General features: G+C 63.1%; 2 protein-coding genes across 2 annotated transcripts; one reads left to right on the forward strand and one right to left on the reverse strand.

The window, feature by feature from the left end:
• The first annotated feature begins 1,438 nt into the window (after nucleotides 1-1,438).
• On the forward strand, nucleotides 1,439-8,879 carry TMPRSS4 (transmembrane serine protease 4). The gene is given in 14 exon segments (XM_041458161.1): nucleotides 1,439-1,627; nucleotides 1,629-1,691; nucleotides 5,105-5,135; nucleotides 5,217-5,330; nucleotides 5,472-5,624; nucleotides 5,701-5,830; nucleotides 6,483-6,584; nucleotides 6,673-6,713; nucleotides 7,102-7,261; nucleotides 7,380-7,546; nucleotides 7,750-7,845; nucleotides 7,969-8,108; nucleotides 8,242-8,391; nucleotides 8,527-8,879. Coding segments are annotated over 14 exon segments (1,548 nt in total). The 3' UTR covers nucleotides 8,539-8,879.
• A 185-nt stretch (nucleotides 8,880-9,064) lies between these two features.
• On the reverse strand, nucleotides 9,065-12,710 carry SCN4B (sodium voltage-gated channel beta subunit 4). The gene is made up of 4 exons (XM_041458163.1): nucleotides 12,646-12,710; nucleotides 11,735-11,960; nucleotides 11,399-11,528; nucleotides 9,065-11,311 (listed from the first exon to the last, which is right to left on the reverse strand). The coding sequence occupies exons 1-4, from the start codon at nucleotides 12,646-12,648 to the stop codon at nucleotides 11,218-11,220; spliced, it is 453 nt and encodes a 150-aa protein (XP_041314097.1). The 5' UTR covers nucleotides 12,649-12,710; the 3' UTR covers nucleotides 9,065-11,217.
• Nucleotides 12,711-13,297: the final 587 nt, after the last annotated feature.

Here is a 13,297-nt window from a genome sequence, read left to right on the forward strand (position 1 = left end):
GCTGGCACCGTCCTTGCCTTGCAGAACACAGGGATGGGGATGTGTCCGTGCGGCTCCGGGATTGTCACCCAGAGCCCTGGGCCAGGCCAGCCTGTCCTCTGCCCGACCCCAGTGGAGCCGGGTGCCCGGGAACCTGTGCCATGGCTGGAAACCTGTGCCGTGCCAGGAAACCTGTGCCGTGCCAGGAAACCTGTGCCGTGCCCGGCTCCGGGAGCAGGGAAGGGTGGCTGGCTGCAAACGCGGCCGCACTCCAGGAAGCAAAGCCCCGGAGTCGCGGGGCTGTGACACAACACTGCAAAGCCGACTGTGTCCCCAGAGACCGCGGGTCCCCAGGCAGGACTGGCTGCTCCCGCCGTGCCACCGCTCCCGGGCTGCTCTCCCTGGCTGGCACCGGGATGCTCTGGGGAGGCTGCCAGGACCTGCCAGGTGCACCTGGGAGCCAAGGCCTGCCCAGCTCCTGCTGCTGCAGCCCGTGAAACATTTCTCAAGCTGAAATCTGCCACAGCAGCACGGGCAGCCTCTGGCTGCACCCTACATCCCACATCCTCTGGGCAACAGGGGGACCACGAGGGCTGAGGTGCCCACACCTCCCAAGGGGCTGGATGCTCAGTGTGAGTGTGGGGAGGGTGCCCCTTACCTGCAGAGCCACAGGTGCATCCCTGGCCAGGCTGGGGGAGCGGGCAGGGTCCCTGCTGGCAGGGGTGAGCTGGCACAGCCATGGCACAGCTCCCTGAGGAGCTGCAGGTCGTGGGTGCTCTGCAGTCTCCCGCTGGCAGCAGCAGGGCCGTTGGGAAAGCTGCATTTCCACGGGAGAAGGGGGTAATTAGCTGCATTTCCACAGGAGAAGGGGGTAATTAGCTGCTCGGCACATCCAGCACACCCAGCAGCTCCGGCATCAGCGTGCAGAGGGCAGCCAGCAGCCTCCCCGACCCCAGCCCGCTCCCTGGGCCACCCTCACCCCTGCGGCGCTGCCTCCTGCACTCCTCAACCTCCGTCCCTTCCTGCCAGGCTAAGGCAAGCTGCTCCATCCCAGAGGGATTGGTTGTTCCTGGACAATCACAGATCCACGACCCTCAGCCGTCCACGGGATCACCCCATTGTCCCCCCTGCAGCCTGGGGTACCCATGGGCACCCACTGCCTTCCCTTTAACCTGCCCCAGCCCTGCCAGCCGTGACCCGGCCCTGGTGGGGACACACAGCCCGAGTGACCCAGGGCACAAACTCTCCTCCTTTCCTCCTCCACCTACTCGAAGCTCGCTTTGACAACAACCCAGCGCAACGCGGAAGAGCCGGACAAAGAGCGGGGTGGCCGTGGATCCTCTTATCATCAGGAGGAGCAGGAAAAATCAGTCCGTTCACTTCTGATAAGCTATTTGGTGACAGCAGCGCCGCAGGTGAGTCACCTGCAGTGGAGATGCTCGGGAGATTACCGCAGGTGATGGTGCTGCTGATAGACCGGTGTTGTATTACAATACAAACCAGAATTCCTGTTTCACAACTCCCCTTGTGGGTTTTAAGGAGGGCCGGGGCGGTCCTGCCCCAGTGTGAGCGCGGCGTGGGCACCGAGCGCAGGGCACGGGCTGCGGGAGCATCGCGGGCCGGCTCCAGGGCAGCCGCAGCCTCCCCGAGCACCGGGGACATCTGCCGGGTTTCCGCGGGCCGCAGGACCCCGCCGGAGCTGGATGGACATGGTGAGTCCCTGCCCCCAGCCCCGGGACGGGCACCAGCCCCCCGCACAGCCCCGTGCCCGGCCGCGCTGCCAGCCCCAGGAGGTGCTGAGGGCATGGGGCAGCCCGGGCACAAGGAGCTGCTGCTCCCCAGCAGCCGAGGAAGGGTTTCTCCCATTCCTCACAGCCCTCCGTGGATAGACACGGAGCTTGGGTGCCAAGGAAGGGTTTCCCCCATTCCTCACAGCCCTGCATGGCTGGGCACTGATCTTGGGTGCCAAGGAAGGGTTTCCCCTGCTCCCCATAGCCCTCTGTGGCTGCACACAGAGCTTGAGTGCCAAGGAAGGGTTTCCCCTGCTCCTCACAGCCCTCTGTGGCTGGACATGGAGCTTGAGTGCCAAGGAAGGGGTTGTCCTGCTCCCCACAGCCCTCTGTGGCTGCACACAGAGCTTGAGTGCCAAGGAAGGGTTTCCCCTGCTCCTCACACCAGTCTGTGGCTGGGCACGGAGCTTGGGTGCCAAGGAAGGGTTTCCCCTGCTCCTCACAGCCCTCTGTGGCTGGGCACGGAGCTTGGGTGCCCCCCAAGCTCTCACTCCCACGTTGCTAGGGCTGCCTTTCCCTCTCCTGGCCCGGGCAGCAGACAAGCAAGGCAGTGCCCCCCATGCCAAGGGGAACAGGACCTCCTGAAGGGTCTCATTCCACTCCTGGGGCAGAGCCAGGCCCTCCCAGCCCCCCGCCCAGCACAGGGGACACACCAGCAGCACCCTGTGCAGGAGCAGCCACGGCCACCAAACGCCAGGCTGGCACGCAGTCCCTCCCTGGGAGGGAGACGCTTCCCCAGGAGGGCACACACCAAGCTCTGCGGGCACTGCAAACCCTCCAGCAGCAGCACAGAGGGACACCAACCCCTGCAGGGTGGGGAACGCGCTCCCTGCAGTGTCTGCACACACCGCGGGGCAAATCCCCCAGCCAAGGAGTCACCCTCGGAATCTGATCACCCTGCAAAGCTCCCCTTGGCCAGGGAACGTCCCCCCTGCTCCCGAGGGAGGGAAGGAGCCCGGCTCAGCACACCCTGCAGCCCCTGCTGAAAGGGGGGAAGAGGTTCAGCAGAACTCCACGGCTCCTGGGCTGGCACTGGCACAGCTGGAGCCTGGCATGGCCACGGTGGCATGAAGTGCCCCAGAAGAAAGCAGCAAGGGAACTCAATCAGTCACAGTAGCATGGAGCTCTGCAGGAAATCTTGTGCCTCCGAGAGCAGGCACAGCCCTCCCTGGCTTTGGATTTAACCAGTGCTGCTCCTGCTCGTGGTGGGCTCGAGAGGAGTCATGGAGAGGCAGCCCCAAGCTCTGAATCCCTTTGAAACAGAAGAGGTTCATGGACTGAAGAAAATGCAAAAAAAACCCCAAAACCCAATAATCACCCATCTCATCTGCATCCACACCAGACCTGTGCCTTGCAAAAGGATCCCAGCCAAGGATGATGTGATGGGGTCAGGAATGGGCAGTGTGGGGACAGAGGGACAGCCGTGCTGCTGCAGTGGGGCCTGCAGGATCATCCCCACCCGGGCCATTCCTGCTGGGAACCGTTAGGATCCCATTATCCAGGAGGCGCCCGGCCCAGGCCCAGGTGACACAGGAGGTCAGCATGAGGAAGGACCGGCCCCACGTGCCCTGGGCTGGCAGAAGTTGGGGCAGCATTCCAAAACTCCCAGGCCTCTGGGAGTTCTTCCCTTCTCCGCGGAGAAGCGGCTCAGGAAGGGCAGCGAGGTGGGAGATGCAGGACCCAGGTTCCCACCCTGCCCTCCTGCTCCCAGCAGCTCCCTGGCACCAGGAAACAGCCTCTGCACCCCAGAGCCCGTCCAGGGCTGGGGAATTTGGCACAAGCTGCCCACACTTGCCACGGGTGCCAGCTGAGCCTGGCTTTGGGAAAAAAGGCTGCTGGCATTTCCTCAAGGAGCCAGACTCCAACGTGCTGGGACACAGCACATGGCACCAGGCAGGAGCCAGCCCTCCCCTGCACAGGTCACTGCTTGTTCCCAGAGCCAGCAGCCCCAGCCACTCTGCAGGGACACGACAGGGAGGCAACAGCTCCTGCCTCACAAAGCCAGCCTGCCTTTGTGTGCCAACCCAGGGATAATGGCTTGGCTCTTGCTGTAAAATCCTGCTGGAAGGGTGTGTGTGCGTGGCTAAACATGCCCTGGCACAGTGACCCGGGCAGGGAGGGCTCCCCTCTCCTCTGACCTGGGCACACAGTCCCCTTCAGCTGTGCCACATCCCCGGTGCCCCCTCACTGCTCTGCCAAGCCTCTGAGCCTGGCATGGCACAGGGACCTCTGCTCTCCTTTGGTGTGACAAACATCGGTGTGACAAACACCCTCATGTCCAGGCTGTGCTGCTCTTGGAGCTCAGCACTTGCAGCAAAGGCTCCCAAAGCCCGAACCCTCCTGGATCTGTGGGTAGATCCCAGCGGGTTTAACCCCCTCTTACCTCTGCTCATGCAGAAATCTTGTCTTACCTGCGGTGGCAGAGCCCAGAAGCAACAGCAAAAGAGAAGAGCTCGCTGGGGCTGGCAGGGAGCAGGCTCAGTGCAGCAGGAACACCTTTCCAAAGGCCTGCTCTGGGGCACGGCACAACCACGGCTGGAAAACACGGAGCAGACCCCGACAGTGCCCACCTGAGCCCTCCCGAAGGGGCTCCGAGCTCCAGCCCGCCCCCCACCCACCGAGCACGGCCTCACAGCACCCGCCCGCCCATCCCCGGGGGTTTCTCGTACGAGGAGTTGTTTCAGGAGGATAATTCTGAGATAACTCCGAGGAGCTCAAGCGGATCGATGCCTGAGTCATGCCCACTCCAGCCCCGGCTGTGTTTAGCCCGTCTCTTAGCAGCGGCACAGCCTTCCCTCCCTCCCCGCCCTGGGAGCGCAGGTTCCCCTGGCTCGGGCTGGTTCCTCCGGTGCTCCTGCAGCCCGGGGGGAGCACCCGGGCTGTGCCACCCGCTTCTGACCCTGCCGAAGCCACAACCCCCGTCGTCGTGACATGCCCCGTGCCACAGCCCCGCAGGCGTGTGTATTTTGACTCAGGGTGTCTCTGCGCATCAGAGAGCGCCTCTTTCGCAACACCTGTGAGTTTTTAAGCCTCAGGTGTGTTAATGACAGTAACTCTGTACCAGTGAGAGCCGGTTACTGGAACTGCTCAGGTGGTGTCTATGGGAACCAGGCGGCAGGTGACCCTGGGTCACCCAGAGCCGGGCGTTGTCACCACAGCACAAGCCACCCCCATTCCCAGCAGCTCTAAAGTCACCTCAGGTGAAGGTGGGGGCAGTTTCTCTGCTCATCCCTGGGCTGTGAGCTCACCACGGGGCCAGCCACCCTGGCTACAGCTGACCCTCCTGCCTTGCAGCTGCTTTCAGCTGGTGACTGCTTTTCCTCTCTGCCTTGCAGGACTCGGCCTCGGAGCGGCTCAACGGCCGAGGTAACACCAGAGGGAGCTGGGAGAGATGAGAGGTGCCAGGCTGAGCCCGGCCATGCAGGGCCACGCTCCTCTGTGTTGCAGGTCCCTACACGAGACCCAAATCCTCCAGGGCATCGGAGTCCTTCAGGCGGGTCGGGATCCTCGTCCTGGCCGTGGTGCTCACCCTCGCCTGCCTGGTCGCCATCGGGTTCCTGGGTACAGCTCCTGGTCTCTCCCCCTCCTTCTCCATGGCCATGGCTCGGCCAACACAGACCCAGCTCCTTGCTGATCGCCCCGAGGCAGCCCCGAGCCTGCCCAGGAGCTGGAGCCCAGCATTGAGCCCCCCTCTCCCTGCAGTGAAGATTTACCTGGACCACCACTACCTGTTCTGCAAGCAGCCCCTGAAGCTGGTGCCGCTGAAGCAGGTGTGTGACGGGCATCTGGACTGTCTGCAGGGCGAGGACGAGGCCAACTGTCCCCAGTGGTTCCCCGAGGGGCCACCGGCCGGGGGTGAGTGCAGGACACCCCGCCAGAGCTCGGGGGGCTGGGCTGCTGCGGCCAAAGCTGACTTTGTGTCTGCCTCCAGCCCGCGTTTCCAAAGACAGATCCATCCTGCAGGTGCTCCAGAGCCACACTGGGACCTGGTCCTGTGTGTGCCACGACCACTTCACGCCGGCGCTGGCCAGAGCTGCCTGTGAGCAGATGGGCTACAGCAGGTACCCGGCTGCCTGCCCTGCTTCACCTTCCCTCTTCCTTAAAAGCTCTTCTGGAGTGGGGCTCTGCTGATTTGTGAAGCACTCAGAGCTCTGCACTAATGGTTCCAGCCCGTCCCCAGCACACAGAGCACTCTGTGGGTCCTCAGGAGCTGGCACGGAGCCCTGGCAGCCTCCTGTGAGAGCAGAGAGCTGTGCCCTGCTGTGTCACAGCCCACGGGCACCCTGCCCTGCTCCTGCTCTGCCTCCTTGCCCCCTACTGCAGCCCTGCCCTCCCCAGAGCAGCCCAGAGTGCCAACGCAGCTCACCAGGGGAGCGAGGCTCAGGGCCCTGCACTTCCCTTTCCAGATGGGTTCTGGTGTTTGAGCCACTGTAGGAGCCCAGATTGAGTCAAACCTGGCATTTTCCAGGTCCCAAATGCAACAGCAAGGGGCTCCCTGAGTTCCCCCAGAGCCACTGCACAGCAAGGAATTCTTTCCCCTCCTTCACTTGCTCCTGTCCCTGTTCCTGGGCCCTCCAGGGCTGTCACATCCCCACTTTGGCACTCCTGTCCCACAGAAGCCCCTTTTTCCTATGGGATCCAGGCTCTTGATGTGCTGAGGCACCAGTGCCTGTCTCCCCCACACCTGAAGCCCTGTCCCCCCATGTCTTCCAGCACCCCAGCCTTCCAGGGCGTGGAGGTGAGCGTGGGGCAGCCTCTGCCTCCCCGCGAGGTCGTGCTGAGCAACGGGAGCCTCCAGGTGCTCGAGCCAGGCAGGTGAGTGGGGACGGTGTGTCCAACCCCAGCAGGAGCCTCTGGTGCCGGGCAGGGGAGGCAAATCCAGCTCTGCTCCTTCCTCCTGCAGGAAATGCCTCTCGGGGTTGGTCGTGTCACTCTTTTGTTCCAGTAAGTACCACGGTGGTGCCCGGGCCTCGTGGGCACTGGGGCCTCTCTGCTGGCACGGCCCCGTGGGAGTGTGGCTCCATCCCGAGCCCATTCCGCAGTGTTTGCACGAGGAAAGATGGATTTAATTACTGCTCACCTCGTTAAGCCAGCACAAACCTCCCAGCCATGAAACACCTACGGGAGGCTCACCCAGCTGCCTGCTTGGGTTCACCTTTACCAGCGAATTACCCTGATTAAACTAATTATCCGGGGGGGCTGGAGCAGGCAGGGGGTGGCTGGAGCCCTTCCAGCAAGCCTGGGGGTGAGGGGTGACAGCAGCACCGCGGGGATGGGACACCCTGGGCACGCTGCTGTCCCTGGGTTTGCCGTGTCCCCCGTGTCCCCACAGACTGCGGGCAGAGCGTGCGGACCCCGCGGGTGCTGGGGGGCAGCCCGGCTGCCATCGAGGCGTGGCCCTGGCAGGTGAGCCTGCAGTACAGGAAGGAGCACATCTGCGGGGGCAGCATCATCGGGCCCGGCTGGGTGCTGACGGCCGCGCACTGCTTCAAGTGAGTGCACAGCGCCCCGCCGGAATCCCCTGGGAATCCCCTGGAATTCGCAGCGGGAATGGGGCTCTGGGGCTGGCCCCTCGGGGGGACAGGTGGTGACAGCGCTGTCGGTGCACAGGAACAACCCCATCATCCAGAGCTGGCGTGTGAAGGCGGGCTCCGACCTGCTGTCGGGCGCTGCCACCATCGCCGTGGAGAAGGTGTTCCTGGCCGAGGTGACGCCTGCGTCCCCCAAGGAAAATGACATCGCCCTGGTGAAGCTGCGCTCCCCTGTGCACGACTCAGGTGAGCCTGGCAAAGCCCTGCCCGGGGCAGGAGTCACAAGTGTCCCCTGCTGGCTCTGAGCACTGGGCTGGGGTGGCGATGCCCGGCGTGGCAGCGTTCCATGGGCACTGAGTGCTGGAGCAGGGAGTGGGGTGCCCGCCTCGTGGCTGTCCCCAGCCAGCCTGGGCCCCTGCCCTGTGAGCCCCCCTCAATCTCCTTTCCAGACAGCACCAAGCCCATCTGCCTGCCCTATTTTGATGAGGAGCTGGTGCCGGGCACGCCCCTGTGGGTGATCGGCTGGGGCTACACGGAGGAGCACGGTGAGTGTCACAGCCCGGGGGTGACAGCGACAGGGCACAGCCCCCGGCACTGCCGGCAGGAGCAGAGGGGCTGGAGGCTCCCTGCTTGCCCCGGGTCCCTCTGAGAGGCCGTGTGTCACCCAGGGAAGCTGTCGGAGCGCCTGCAGCAGGCCGAGGTGGAGCTCATCGACGAGCAGAGCTGCAACCTGGCCGCCTACCACGGCGATGTCACCGACAGGATGCTGTGTGCCGGCCTGCCCCAGGGCGGCGTGGACACCTGCCAGGTGGGGGCCGGGGCTGGGCACGGGGCTGGGTGGCTCTGTACCCATCCGTGACACGGCTCCTCTGAGAGAAGAGCCCTTCTGGGGACGGCTGCTGTCGCTCTGCGGGGCCATCCTGAGGCTCTGTCCTTGCCAGGGGGACAGCGGCGGGCCCCTCCTGTACTCGGGAGGGCACTGGCAGGTCGTGGGCATCGTCAGCTGGGGCCAGGGCTGCGGGACCCCCAGCACACCCGGCGTCTACACCAGTGTCCGTGCGTACCTCGACTGGATCTACGCCGTGCGCAGGGTCAGTGCCGTCCTGCCCGGGGGCAGGCAGCTCTCCCGGGCTGAGCTGCCTCCCGCAGGACACTGTTGCTTTCCTCTTGCTTTCGGCTGCCCTTTCAGAGCTTTCAATGCTTTCTGTGCCTCTCTGTCCCGGCAGTCGGAGCTCTGAGACCTGCCGGAACAGGTCGCTCCTCGCCCCGAGCCTCCCTGCCCATCCCCTGCCCTTGCTCTGGCAGCAACAGGGCCACGGATCTCCAGCCACGGAAGGTGAGCAGAGGCTCCCAAAGCCTCGCTGGCAGCTGTGATTTAGGGTGCCAGAGCCCAGCCAAGGAGGCAAAGGGTGACTCGGAGTGGCGGCCACTGATCCCGTGAAGGAATCTCACCGGCTCAAGCTCCCTTCCGGAGGAGGATTAATTTATTGCCCTGTGCTGACCCCGCTGTGGCAGGATGGCTCCTGGGGGGCCAAGCTGCCGTCAGCCCACTCCTGTTGTACAGAGAGAAATGATGTTTGTGCTCTACAGCTTCCCCCATTCCCATTAAAGGAAAGGATTTGTTTTTTCACTCAGCCTCCCGAGCCTTTGTCCTGCTTCCTCACGGGGTTGTTTTTCCTCATTCCCCCCCCAGATGTAAACAGACACCCACAGCAACCCCAAACACCGGCGAGTTTCTCTAGTAAACGTAAACTTTATTTCATTCAAGGCAAAGCTAGCTAAACCTCTACAGTGCAAAGATGTGCTGTAAGTCATCACACAGCCCGGCGCACACCCCCCCTGTGCTTACCCGCAGCTTCCTCCCACGCAGCTTTACATGTGCTTGGACACACACACGTGTCTGGGGCAGCACACACCCCCAGGGTGCCTCTGCAGCCCCCCCAAAGCCCCGGTGACAGCAGGGACCCCGCTGGTGCTGGCACAATCTCCCAGGGCAGCCCGCTCCCCCGGAGCACCCGTGGGTTACACGGGGTTACGTTCCCAAAACTGCTTCTGTGGCCGTTTCCCAGCGAGCCAGAGGAGTAATCCATGCATAGTGCAGCATTGCATATCCGGCAGGAAGTGGAGCTGCGTCCACGCGCCGGCTAAAAAAGGCCAACAGGTTAGGGCAGCTAAAAATAGTCTTTAAAAAACTCCCTTCCTCGCCTCGCCGTCCTCCCCCGCGGGAGGGCTCCTCCAAGGACGGGCCGGGGGTCTCTCGGGGTGACTGGGAGGTCTCAGCCTCCTCCCGGGCTCGCACAGGTGGCGGTGGCGTGTCACAACGCTGGCGTGTCACAGCGCTGGCGTGTCACAACCCCTGGCAGCAGAGCGCCTTCCACCGCGGGGCCGTGGCAGAGCCGGGCAGGGCGCCTCACGCCTCCTCAGAGGCAGCTCAGACTCGCTGTCCCCAGCGTACAGGTGGGGACACTGAAGCACAGATTGGCCTGAGGGTCCCACAGACCCTCAGGGAGGAGATCAGGATCCTGACTCGCACTCGCCTGTCTTATCAACAGCCAAGGGACCTGCCTGGTGCCAGCTGCCAGGACCTGTCCCCTGTCCTGAGCACACAGCCCTGCTCCAAGGGTGCCCCCGGGCCCAGCCTGGGGTGAGCAGCCCGCTGTGCACCAGCATCTCCAGAGAAAGCATCACCCAGCCTTTCCCTGTCACTTTGGCCACCAAATCCTCACCTCACCCCAGCACCTCTGCCAGGACACAAGCCCCCACAGCAAGCCATGGCTCAGCTGTGAATCCCAATTTACTGTGGGAAAGGGGAGCTGCCTGTCCTGCAGCTTCACTGTCAGACACCCACAAATTGGAGAAATAGGGAACAAATCACATTTTAAAGGAAATTGTTAACCTCAGATGTAGCTCGCTCACTTTGTGTCTCACATCCCGTGAGTCCACTCACCCCTCATCCCAGAACACTGCACCCTCATAGCCAAGGAAACCTCACACCCACCCCGTGAGGTAGAGCAGTATTTTTGTCCCCATTTTACAGATGGGGAAACTGAGGCATGGAGAAGCAGAGCAACTTGCCCAGGGTTGCCCAGCAGGCCGGTGGCACAGCCCCGGCCCGGCTCCCCTCGCCTGGGCTCGGCTGTGCTCCCTCCCTGCCACGGCAAAAGGGAAAAGCAATTGGCTGCTTCCCCCTGGAATCTCATGCAAAAACATCCACGTAACGAGCTCAGCCTTGGCACCAGCATCAAAAGCATCGCTGCTCCGAGCGCCGAGCTCCAGAGAGAGGGGAGGGGGCAGCGCAAAGCCAGGCAGCGCTCCCGGGATGGCTGCCTGGGGGAGAAGCCCCCCTGCTCCCAGGGATGGCCCCGGGACACGGCCACCTCCCCAGCCCTGCTGCGGGAGGCACCGAGGCACGGCCAGGGGCCTGCCACTGATTTGGTTCTCCAGTGTGCTTATGACAGCCCTGCTTCCTCCCGTCCTCCTGCGCCACCCCATCTGCACGGCCAGCTCTGAGCATCCTTGCCCTGCTCTAGAAACCTTCTGGATGCTGCAGCAGCTCCCAGCCACCTCAGCTCAGCACCGCCAGCACCCAGCGGACCCCCGGTGCTCAGCACCCGGCCCCGGGCACGGCACCCACGCGGCCCCTGCCCCTGCCCTGCCCGGCACCCTCTTGCCTGTGCTCAGAGCAGAGCCGGCCGCTCCCTCTGCCCCAGCAGCCTCCCAGTCCGAGTCCGCGAGAAGCTCCCAGTCCCCCCGGCAGCCGCAGCCTTGTCGGAGAAGCAGTGCAGGTTGCAGGCACGTGTGTAATAGAAACATGTCTCAAGCGCTGGCAGTTCGGAAAGAAAACAAAAGGGGAAGGCTCGTCCCGTGCCCGGGCTCCCGCGGCGGGGCGAGGCGGGCGCGGGGCGCCGCTGCTTCGTTCATGCCTTTGGTGGTGCTTTTTGTTCCGCCTTGGAGCCGGCCAGGCCGTTCTCGGTGTTGTCGTTCCCTGACGAGCTCACCAGACACTCCTTCCTGCACGGGGAGAGCGCACGGGCAGCCGAGAGCCCCCCGAGCCCGGCCCCGCTCACCCCGAGCCCGCGGCAGCGCCCCCGCACTCACTTGCCGTCCTGCGTCTTCTTGATGATGAACAGCACCACCCTCTTGATGAGCATGAAGAGGATGAGGAGGCCGATGAGCCCCCCCACCACGCCCACGATGATGAGTGTCACAGTGTTGTCCGTCTCCACCACTGCGGGAGAGAAGCTGCTGAGGGGGCTCGGGAGGGGAGCGGGGAGCTCCCAGCTGCACATCCCACCCCAAAAACCCATAACCCCCTCCACCCGAGGCTTCCAGGGACGCCAGCCACCTCTGTGCACCACCAAAACAATGAACCAAGGAGCCTGTGACCGTGTGTGGGCATTTCCACCAGCCCAGGGCCACCGCAGCAGCACTCACTCTTATGGACCACGGTGAGGAAGATGGTGGCGTTGTGCTGGGCGTTCTTCTCCTTGGGGTTCTTGACGTGGCAGGTGTACTTGCCAGCATCGCTGAACTCCACGCTGTTCAGCACGATGGAGATGTTGTTGTCCTTCTTGGTGGTGGAGCCCACAAACTCCACGCGCGGGTTGTGCCAGATGAGGGTGGGCTCCGTGGCCTTGTTCTTTATCTTGCCGTGGTAGATCTGCAGAGAAAGGGGGGCAGGATCAGCTGGGGAGGGAAAGGCTCACGCTCTCCTGATGGCGCTCAGATTCAGCTCTGCAAACAGACACCCCCACCAAATGTCCCATTATCCCCTGTTAAAGCAGGAATGGCTGTGGAGAGGAACCTGATGCACATCCTGCTGGGGAGCAGCAGATCCGACCTGCCCTGAAGTGATGGAACAGACCCTGCAAAAAATGGGAGATCCCCACAGAAAGTGAGCTCCTTTGCTGGCCAGAGCTGCTCCAAACCAGCCCTCCTGCTGAGGAATTGAGGAGCCAAATATTCCCAGCAGGAAGCAAATCTACACAGAGCCTTTCATATTTCAAAGCAAGCAAAGGAGGAGGAAGTGAACCATATTTTGCCCTAAGTGCAGATTTGCACCTGAACAGCCAATTTATGAAAACAAATGAGCCTGTGGGCAGCAGCAAATCTAGAGCAGCTTTGTGCCAAAAGCACGATGTTCTGGGGTATTTGAGTCACCCCTTGGCACAGCCTTGTCCCCCCCAGAGCTGGTGACACTTGGAGAGAAGGACATCCTGCACAAGGAGAAAGGGAACTGTGAGAACTGCAGCGCCGAGCTGAGCTGGGGAAGCACAACAGGACCTGCCAGGAAAGCAGAGGCAGAGCCCAGAGAGCCACCCACCAGCTCTGTCGAGTTGAAATACCATGTGAAGACCAGGTCCTGGAAGCCTATGCAGGTGGTGAAGGTGCAGGGCAGCAGGACATTGGAGTTATTCAGAGCCGTCACCGTGTTGGTTTTCCCCACCGACACCTCCAAGGCGAAGGCGATGGCGAAGATGTGCAAACCTGGCAGGGAGAGAGAGGGGAGCAGTGAGTGAGGCCAAGGCTTTGTCACCCCTCTTTCCCTTTGGCACACCAGGCTGCCTTGGCAGGAGCACAGGCCTGTCCCCAGTGCTAGAACGGCTCGGTGACAGAGGGGACCTGCAGGGACTGGGGCTGGGTCACCCGCAGAGACAGCGCGGGTTCAAAGGGAACCAGAATATCCCCACCAAGAAAGCGTGCAAATGAGAGCCCTGATTTGCATGTTATCCACAGGCCTCCAGCTGGACCTTAAAAGGGGAGAAAAAAAGCCAAGGCGAAGCAGAGCTCTGTTCTTCAGGCAGGAGCTGGAGCAGCAATTAGCGTGGCTGTCCTGGCCGCCTGCCACCCGCGCGCCCTCCCGCTGCCCTGCCCTGCCCTCGGGAGCAGCCCCCTCACGGCCAGCAGAGCGAGCCCCGGCTCCCTCCGGAGCTGCCAGATGACCTTCAAGCTGCAGGATGCAGCTGTCCTGCTCCTCGGCTCCCCAGGAGCAGGGAG

Source organism: Pyrgilauda ruficollis, unplaced genomic scaffold, assembly GCF_017590135.1.
Source record: "Pyrgilauda ruficollis isolate IOZ18807 unplaced genomic scaffold, ASM1759013v1 scaffold126, whole genome shotgun sequence".
Lineage (NCBI taxonomy): Eukaryota > Metazoa > Chordata > Aves > Passeriformes > Passeridae > Pyrgilauda > Pyrgilauda ruficollis.

Excerpts from the sequence above, each read along its gene's own strand:
- SCN4B (XM_041458163.1), bottom strand. Across the intron at positions 11,529-11,734 it reads CCTCACCGTGGTCCATAAGA|TGGTGGAGACGGACAACACT; the intron begins GTGAGTGCTGCT and ends TCTCTCCCGCAG. Across the intron at positions 11,312-11,398 it reads AAGAAGACGCAGGACGGCAA|GAAGGAGTGTCTGGTGAGCT; the intron begins GTGAGTGCGGGG and ends CTCCCCGTGCAG.